A 9,191-nucleotide genomic window follows, 5' to 3' on the forward strand; every position below is an offset into this window, starting at 1 on the left:
ACCAATAGACGATTGGATTATAAGAGCTAATGGAAGCCATGAGAACTCCCCAAAACCGGACAGAGAGTGACATAAGTTTTTCGGAAATGCTATTTTTGGGGGCTGTAAATGATAACTTTTTAAATTCTTACAATGTAACACAATATTTTAAACATATGTAGGGTCAATGGTCACTTTAAGATGCATGGCATCAAGTACTTGTGATAAATATTCAAAAATGAACATTCCCCCACTTTCGGATGCCAATCCTTAGCTCTGTAATATTTAAAACATGTATGGACAGTATCAAATGTATAGACCAACTTTAATACATCACTGCATTCTGATTCTCCTTAATATCCAACATGATATGGAAAGATATTTAATAACACCTTAGATACTTCAACAGTAACAAAAACAGTTTATTATATTTGAGATAACATCAATGATAAATTACCACAAAACTACCTGAAAATAAAGTAGACTGTTAGAAGTTATGATGAATTTGTATCTGGATGTGAATAGGTATCACTGCATGTCTATACTCCAGGATACACAGCCTTGTCACATAAATTACATTGTCAATTCAGGATGTTTTACCCACTCTTTTGTTGACTCTACAATCTTGTCCTTATTATGATATGTTGTGTACATATTGAAGAACATCCAGAATTCCATGTTTCTCTTACAACCTCTCAACAACCTTTTATCATCACATATGTGTTTGCACTTTCTGTAGGTTGACATTGTAGAAATAAAAGAAGTGTTCTCATCTGACAAACATACAAGATTCATTTTAAACTTTTGATAAATTAAGATGTAAATGATAAAATCAACTATGACAAATTCACCCTTATTATTAATGCACGTTTTACCCTACTTTGTCAGTTATTTTATATAACTATTAATATATTTTACTTTTTTAGAGGAAAATGTCCATCAAGTTTATGGTAAATTTATGAGAGCTCACAAATGTTATGACCTAATTCCAACTAGTGCCAAATTGGTAATTTTTGATACCCAGTTAAATGTAAGTACCATGGTATGTGTAATACTACTAAAACTATTAAAAAACTAGCTGAAAGATACGTCATACAAAAATATGCAATGTTTTCAATGGTAATTTCTGAAGCTACCCTCATTTGTTTTATTGATATTTTTTCTTCTTAAGAGTTGATTGGTCTTTTTTTGAGTGCTTTGTCCAGTCAGGGTTTTGTTTTTGAATGATGCTTTGTGTTTTGGTATGGACTGTTTACCCTTAGTTGAAGCCTTTCCTCCGAAAATTGTTCTTAAAGGGCCGTATGAAAAATTTTCATTATCAAAAAACATTGTATTATACCTGAAAATATTTCTATAGTATGTTATTTATATCTATTTGTCTACTTGATCAAACTGAATTTGTTAATTAAAAACAGAGAGTACTAATTGTTTATTAGTTTGGCCTAGTTATGGTGTTTTCGCGAGTTACTTGCGAGAAAAGACTGTTCTGTTCTTTGAGAGCACTCTCAAACAGAAATCTATATTCAACAGTTTGTAGCAGACCCCCTTCCACTTGACAGAAAATCACTCGCCGCAGTTCTATCGACAGCTGGGTTTGAATGCCTAACATTTTATAGGAGACCCCCTTCCACTTGAGAGAAATCGCTCTCAGCAGTTCTTTCGAGAGTTGGTTGCGACTGTCAAACAAGTGCTCGCAAACTACCTTCCACTCGCGAGTTTCTGTCATCTCAGAGAGTGAACTCGTGCTATAAAACTCTCAAGTGAATGCCTAGCTTTACAGTCCTTTTCTATCAGCTTCCAAATATTGTAAAAGCATTTTAAAATTGTTTTGGCATTCAAGAAATGAAATTTTTTAGTTCAAACTTTAAGATGCGTAAAGGGACAAATTTCTCTTAATTTTGGTGAATAGTTTTCACAAATTTGAGCAAAAAAAAAAGCAGATGCCCCTTCAAATTGGTCAGTGACCTCAAATTTGTATGATTGACATTTGAAAATAAGTGAATATGACTTCAATGGTACAATTTTATTGATATTATTTCTGTGTGCTTTGATGCTGATATTTCAGTCAATTATTTGTTGCATATTTAGTTGAAATGGTTGGTTTAAAATAAGACCAGTAATAATGTCCCTCAATTATTTGTATTGTCAGTTATAATTAAGTTTACATAATGAAATCAAAATGGTCTAGTCAAAATGAAAAATTTTTGTTGCTCATTGTGAACCATTGAAATTGATCAAAATATGGAGGCCTTGACTCACAAAATGTACCTCATGCATAATATCATGTCATTCAAACTTAAGTTTATAGGTAAAAACATTAACCTAGTATAGAATTGTGTATACAGAAAACTATAAAATGATATATAAGTACCCAGAAAATGTCAAAAGATTCAATCCTGACAGAGCCATTTAGAAACTGAATTATTTTATCTGTTATAAAATGTAGGTTACTAGTTGTTTTTATTTGATTTCTTAATATAAACCAAACATTGTTCCCATTCAGTCAACCTTATATAATCTTGTAAAATACATAGAGAAATACATATAACTTATTTCATACTTTAACATTGTCATCTGAGATATAGCTTGATTATTTGACAGAATTGATGATGGCATTAGATTCTTTTGTCATGAACTTAAGTCTTAGAGGCATGGAATGTAACATTTCAGTATAGGGATGTTATTCTCTTGTTATTGTATAGATTTCTAGGATTCTGGGGTCAAAATAGGTGCTTTAGTTCTGTTATCTCTTGTCATCTTGATAAGATCTCAGTCAAGTTCGAAATTCGTAATAATCGGATGAATGGTTTCGGAGTTAATGCCCTTGACTTGTTAAAACGCGTCAAATTTGGCTTGTAAGCACGATAGAGACTGCAGTTTTTATCTGATCTTGATAAAACCTGGTATGCATGTATATATTGATGAGATCTCGGTCAAGTTTGAAAAGAGTAATAATCGGACGGACGGTTTCAGAGTTGTTGCCCTTGACTTACTAAAAACGCATCAAATTTGGCTTGTAGGCACGATAGAGACTACAGTTTTTATCTGATCTTGATGAAACGTGGTATGCATGTATATATTAATGAGATCTGGGTCAAGTTAGAAATTGGTAATAATTGGATGAACCGTTTCAGAGTTATTGTTCTTGTGTGTACACCGATGAAACATTGTTCATGTTTGAATTTGATGTTAATTTTATGAACAGGTTTTTGCCTTGACTTATAGATGATATTAAGATTATTTGAAAATTCATTATTAAGCCACTAAATATTTTGTAATCATTCTGACAGCTGGTAGTGGGCGTATGTTACCTTCTTTTATATGTCAATCATTCTAATGCTTTAAATGAAAACATGTATATATTGTGTTAGTAAAGTATAAATGAAACAAAATGGAGAATATAATAGAGATAAATTGACCTTGAATAACTATAAATAGCTATGGATATTGACATAGTTTCCTTTAATACTCAATATATGTTGCACTCACTTCAAACTCACCAATTAAATATTGTCAGACCTCAGGTCACTTGGCTTGTTAACAAAATATTTTTATTCTAAAAGAATTATTAATGCTTGATAAAGAGTCCAAAAATTACAATTGCATCACTAAATTTTGATATTCAATGTAAAAATGTAAACGGTCATTGCCAGAAAACATTGTTTATCAAAGTTCAGAGGTAAATCTCACAAGAAAGAGATTTCTTTAGGTTTCTTAAGTTTTCGATAAGCTTTCCTGTTTCCTGTAAGAAACAGAATATACCTGTTTCTGCAGATTTAGGATTATGTTTAATCATCTGGCACTGTGAGAAATATTGTTTAAGTAATTTAGATGTTACATCATTGTTGTAAAATAGTTCAACTAAAAGATATGTAGAGAATGTAGTGTTTACCTCAGTCTATATTATTGTCATGTACAACTATTTTAACTATGATAACATTTAAAACATGGTATGTAGTGGGCAGGTAGTTATCGGACGTTACCCTGTATTTTTTTTATAACACATTTTGTCTTTAAAGTGAGTCAAAATTAGTCCAATGAAATAAGTGATGATTAATTTAGTTATGTCTATGCCTTCTGAAATGTGAACATTAATTATGTTTAAGATGGAGGACCACAATGAATCATAGATCAGTCATGACCAATATTTTTGGCAATGATTTTGCCTGAATATTCTAGCCACATACTTTTACGCTTGCCCACCAGACTGAAGGTTAGATTTAAAGTTGAAGATAAAACAACTTTTCTAAATTTGTCCTTTATTGTTCAACACAATGCAAGACTAGACAGATCTGATTTAAATAACCCTGTTTGGGAAATGAATAGATTTAAATTGAAATATGATCATGTATTGTCATGGTTACGAATAGAACTTGTGTTATATAGAACATCTATAGTTAGTAATATTTCCAGATATTAGTCTTTATCAGGACAAATAATAACAAATAAACTTCTTTCTTCAAGGTTTAAATCCGTGTTGTGAAAAACTAAGATGTGAAACTCCATTTCACTTTCAAGGTTTATATAGATTTATTCTTGTTCAATGAATAATGTAATTAACTGTCTTGAAAATCAATGATAAAAACTTCAGTTCCCTATTGTGTTTTTTTGGATATACTTATTGTTGAGAAATATGGCAAATTTTCTTTCATTGCACTATTCATGGTGTTGTTAGTCTTCATTTATAGATTAGTCTAATCATAGGACAGAAAAGTAAAATCCAGTTTCAAGAATACATGTCCTGACTGTAAATTTGTTACAAAATGATTGAAATGAAATTGTTGATATATTATATTTTTCATGGATCTTGAATGTATTTTTTATCAATGTCACTATTCAGGTAATTGTTTTTGTCACTTGGGAAGGATGTGCATTATCTTTTTACTTATAATATATTTGTATATACTTACAATATGATTGCCACGGGATATGTAGGTCAATAGCTGTTTAACTGAAATATTATCTGATGTATTTTTATTTTTATCATATGATGTAAATATTATTAATTTATTTCTGTGGGCAGTCGAAGGCAATTAAACTTTCTGAAATAGTTTCGAGATATTATTGGCAGAAAATTCTAATCATTAAGTACAGAAGTACTCATTTTGTTATGTGCTAATTATTTGTTATTTTTTTGTTGTTCCATTTTTTCAATTATTGCACTTAATTGATTTAATTACAGCTATTGGGAAATACAGTTACATTGGAAATCTTATGATACTTCAAAATATCAAAGTTTCTAACTAAATTATTTACTGATAATTATCATGTTTTTCTCATTTTCTAAAATTTGATTGAATTTGACCCAAAACTTTACAGTCTGTTTTATAAGTATCTAATGATATTTGTTTTCCTCTTATAGGTCAAAAAGGCATTTTTTGCTCTTGTTTATAATGGAGTCAGAGCAGCTCCTCTGTGGGATTCGAAAAAACAAGATTATGTGGGTAAGTACCAAGAATAATCCACATTTAAAAAAGGAAGAAAACACTTTATGTTCTCATGGATCCTTTCATCAGCTAGTTCAAACTTCTATATTTTTTTTTGTGGATTGATAATATTTCAAGAATACTTCAAAGGGTCATTGACTGTCGATGGTACTGTAAATTTATTCAGTGTAATTAGAATTTAAGCTAAAATCTGCCACAGACTTGAACTCTCCCAAAAAGTATCATATGACATGTTGTTTTCTAGGAATGTTGACTATAACAGATTTTATCAATATATTAAAAATGTATTATAAATCACCACTAGTTAAAATAGATGAATTAGAAGAACATAAAATAGACAATTGGCGAGGTGAGTACAGGTTTAAATGATATTCAGAAATTTTTGTCTGTTGGGTTGAGCTATAATCACCTGTAATGGCCTTTTTGACAGACAGCTTCCTCTTCAGTGGCCTGAATCTTTGTAAGTATGCAGTAATGTTTCATTCATTTCATCCTTTATATTGTTATTTTTTTACTTTCACAAATTATATTTAACAAGATGGGGGAACTTGTCATATATTGAGTCATGCTGCTAGAAACAGGCTCTATTTTGTCCCAACAATTTTTAAATGTTATTGATCGTCAATGTGAAATTGTATTGTAGAGTTATTTAAAGGAAGACAGAAACCGTTTGTTTGTATTGATCCTGATGCTAGTTTATATGAAGCTGTCAAAAGTTTGGTCGAAAATCATGTACATAGATTACCAGTTATAGAAAAAGCAACAGGAAATGCTATTTATATTTTAACCCATAAACGTATTCTTAGATACCTATACCTCTACGTAAGTCATTTACCTGTTTATTAAAAATTAAGAAATATTTTGAGGGCCAAACCTAAACATTAATTAAAAACTAAACCCAAATAGAGATGGATTATTTCACACTATTAAACATGTCGATGCAAATAGGGTATTTCTAAATTGCCAATGACCTAGAGCTTGGAGATGGATATGAAGGTTGCTGGAGGGCTGTAGCACCCTCAATCAATAGTTTTATTAATTAACTATTTTAAATACTGTTGGTCACTGTTAAAATCTAATATGAGGGTTTGATTTTAATCTTGCATATAATATGTAAATAGTCTTTAGAAGTGAACGAAAATGGCGTAATTCCTTTGAAAATACTTCACACTAGGAATTTTACTCAACTTTTCCTATATATGTTTTTCAATATATCACAGAGAATCTTAAATTGACAAGTCATCATTTAACATTCAATAGCGGATAATTCTGGTCACACATGGATTTGAAGACTCAATTTTTGATAGTGATCTGAAAACACTAACTGATTGGCTTAGTTAAAAAATTCTATTTCTTAACCTAAACTTTGATTGGTAAAAAAAAAATGACACATCTGTCATAATCTGTAATATAAATGTATTGTTTTTTTTTGCAGATGAAAGATTTACCCAGACCCAGTTTTATGAGTTGTACATTAAAAGAATTGAATATTGGAACTCATGAATCAGTTATTACAGTGAGTAATGTTTTCATGATTCCATTGTCTTTTTTGTGACATGTATGAAAGTTTGTTACAAATATCTTTTTCCGCCAAGAAATTTTCTTAAGAAAAGTTTCTTGTAAGTTTGATCACCTTTAATAACCATGGACATTTTTTTTTTCATTCCATAAATTGGCTTTCTGAAATATAACTCAGTTAATCCTCTGGCCTTGGCCATAAAATGTCTTAAGGAAATAATTCTCCATTTTATTTTCTTTATTACAGGCATCGCAGGATACACCTATTATTACAGCGTTAAATATATTTGTTGAGAATCGCATCTCAGCTCTGCCTGTAGTAGATAAAGATGGTAGAGTAGTTGATATATATGCTAAATTTGATGTTATTGTAAGTTGTTTCTATCTTTACATTTCTTATTTTTATTAATGAAGATTTCTATAGAAAGACAAATTTCTTGTATTTTCAACAAAATACTTTACCAATCTGGTTTTATATGTAAGTGACATCAAAATATATTATATAATTTTCATGATAAAATCCATGATTGCAGTTTACTTTTAGGAAGTAGGAATCTGGCCATCAATATGGAATCAATATAAATTTTCTGAATTATTGGCCCCTCCATTAAAGAATATTTGCATGTTTGATTGTAGAATTTAGCAGCAGAGAAGACATATAACAATTTGGACATCACCATAGCCCAGGCATTACAGCATCGTGAACAGGTATTTAAAATCAACTATGTTTTCAAAAATTCATCTATAGACCTATTCTTTTTGTGTTATTCTTTGATACTTTGTCTAAATAATAACATTCTTTGTATCAAAATATTGTCTCTATTCAGTCTCCTGCTCTTACCCTTAAAAACCAAAGATGTGTGGGATTGTGTATAATAATACAAATTTAAATTGCCATTTCCATATATTGTAAAGTAAATCGACATTGTTCTATAATTTCAGCAAGGGGCAGAAAGTGTGGCTAAATGTTTAGCATCAGAAACCTTAAAAACAGTTATAGAAAGAATTGTGAAGGCAGAGGTAGGACATGGCTTTAGTCTCAATGAAAGTCCATTGATTTGCATATTTTCATTCCTTTATTGCCTTTTTCTATTTGAAACAATCACATTTGTTTCTTGTATTACATTTGATAATAGGCTGTCATAAAATGATATTTGTTGAATAGTTGTCAGTTGGGCAATGTCCCAAAGTTTCTCAATTGGTGAAACCTGTTCAGAACTCTCCTATCAAATACCACCTTTGATACCCTACAGTTGGTTTACTCTGAACACAATTGTTACTTTAGGTTCATTATTTCAGACAAGTATTGTTACTGATAATTTGTTTTTGTAGGTTCATCGTTTAGTAATAGTAGATGAAGATGATGGTGTAACAGGAATAGTATCACTATCAGATATATTACGATTTATTGTCCTTAAACCTATGAGTAAGTTAATGTTACTAGTAGATGTGAAAGACCATATCTGAACCTTATTTCCAGTCAGTGTTGTAATTAATTTATGTTTTAAAAGCAGTATATATTGCATTGTCGATCAGGATACAATACATAAGCCATGTTTACCAGTATATCTACCTAGTAAATAATACCAACCAAAACATTCTGGTTCTGAATCAGTGCTTACAGTGTATTATAGAGAATTTGTAGTACGGTATATAAATTTATGTGAAAGTTCATATACCAATTTATTTGATGTAAGCTTATGATTTGATTAATTTCAGGTGAAGAACCAGTTAAAACATCTTGATTTGTTGAAGTTTATTCTCAGGAATAGCTGGTCTGTGATGTACATTGATATCTTTTATATAAAAACAGGCAGATTAATAGAGTGAACAGTGACAGTTTCCAGTAGATCTGTATATCTTGCTCAAATTAGAAATACTTGCAGAAAATGTTCATCCAAGATTGTTTTTTTTTCACAAAAAAGGTCTTTGTGTCCTTTCAAAGGAACAATTTAAGGGGAAATCATTTCTAAATATAAAATTTGACTGTTTTTATTTTAGACAAGAAAATTGATCTATAATAATAGTGCTATTTCCATGTTTTTATTATTGTAAGAGGCTCTAGCCTTACTCTTTGGTGACATTATTATAGGCTAATATTAGTTACTTCATATTGCTTGTTATTAACACCATTTATCCTGACATTGGTGAACTATTATATACATTATCTCTACACTGTATATTTGAACAAAAATTTACTGCAGAATACATTTTGAGTTTTAAATTAATTTTTTGTTCATCTGTCAG

General features: G+C 30.2%; 1 protein-coding gene across 1 annotated transcript; it reads left to right on the forward strand.

Annotated features, from left to right (window-relative positions):
- Nucleotides 1–901: 901 nt before the first annotated feature.
- Nucleotides 902–8,887, forward strand: LOTGIDRAFT_193883 (hypothetical protein). The gene is made up of 10 exons (XM_009063086.1): nt 902–1,009; nt 5,342–5,423; nt 5,671–5,785; nt 6,086–6,248; nt 6,862–6,942; nt 7,192–7,314; nt 7,581–7,652; nt 7,887–7,964; nt 8,277–8,370; nt 8,664–8,887. Exons 1-10 carry the CDS (start codon nt 938–940, stop codon nt 8,687–8,689), a joined length of 906 nt encoding a protein of 301 aa, XP_009061334.1. The 5' UTR covers nt 902–937; the 3' UTR covers nt 8,690–8,887.
- Nucleotides 8,888–9,191: the final 304 nt, after the last annotated feature.

Source organism: Lottia gigantea (genome assembly GCF_000327385.1).
Source record: "Lottia gigantea unplaced genomic scaffold LOTGIsca_55, whole genome shotgun sequence".
Taxonomy (NCBI): Eukaryota; Metazoa; Mollusca; class Gastropoda; family Lottiidae; genus Lottia; species Lottia gigantea.

What these genes read in the sequence shown, in the direction of transcription:
- LOTGIDRAFT_193883 (XM_009063086.1), top strand. Translation starts at nt 938, where the DNA reads ATGAGAGCTCACAAATGTTATGACCTAATTCCAACTAGTGCCAAATTG. An exon ending in AATTGGCGAGGTGAGTACAG is followed by an intron (nt 5,786 to 6,085) that starts GTTTAAATGATA and finishes ATTTAAAGGAAG; the next exon opens with ACAGAAACCGTTTGTTTGTA. An exon ending in CATTACAGCATCGTGAACAG is followed by an intron (nt 7,653 to 7,886) that starts GTATTTAAAATC and finishes CTATAATTTCAG; the next exon opens with CAAGGGGCAGAAAGTGTGGC.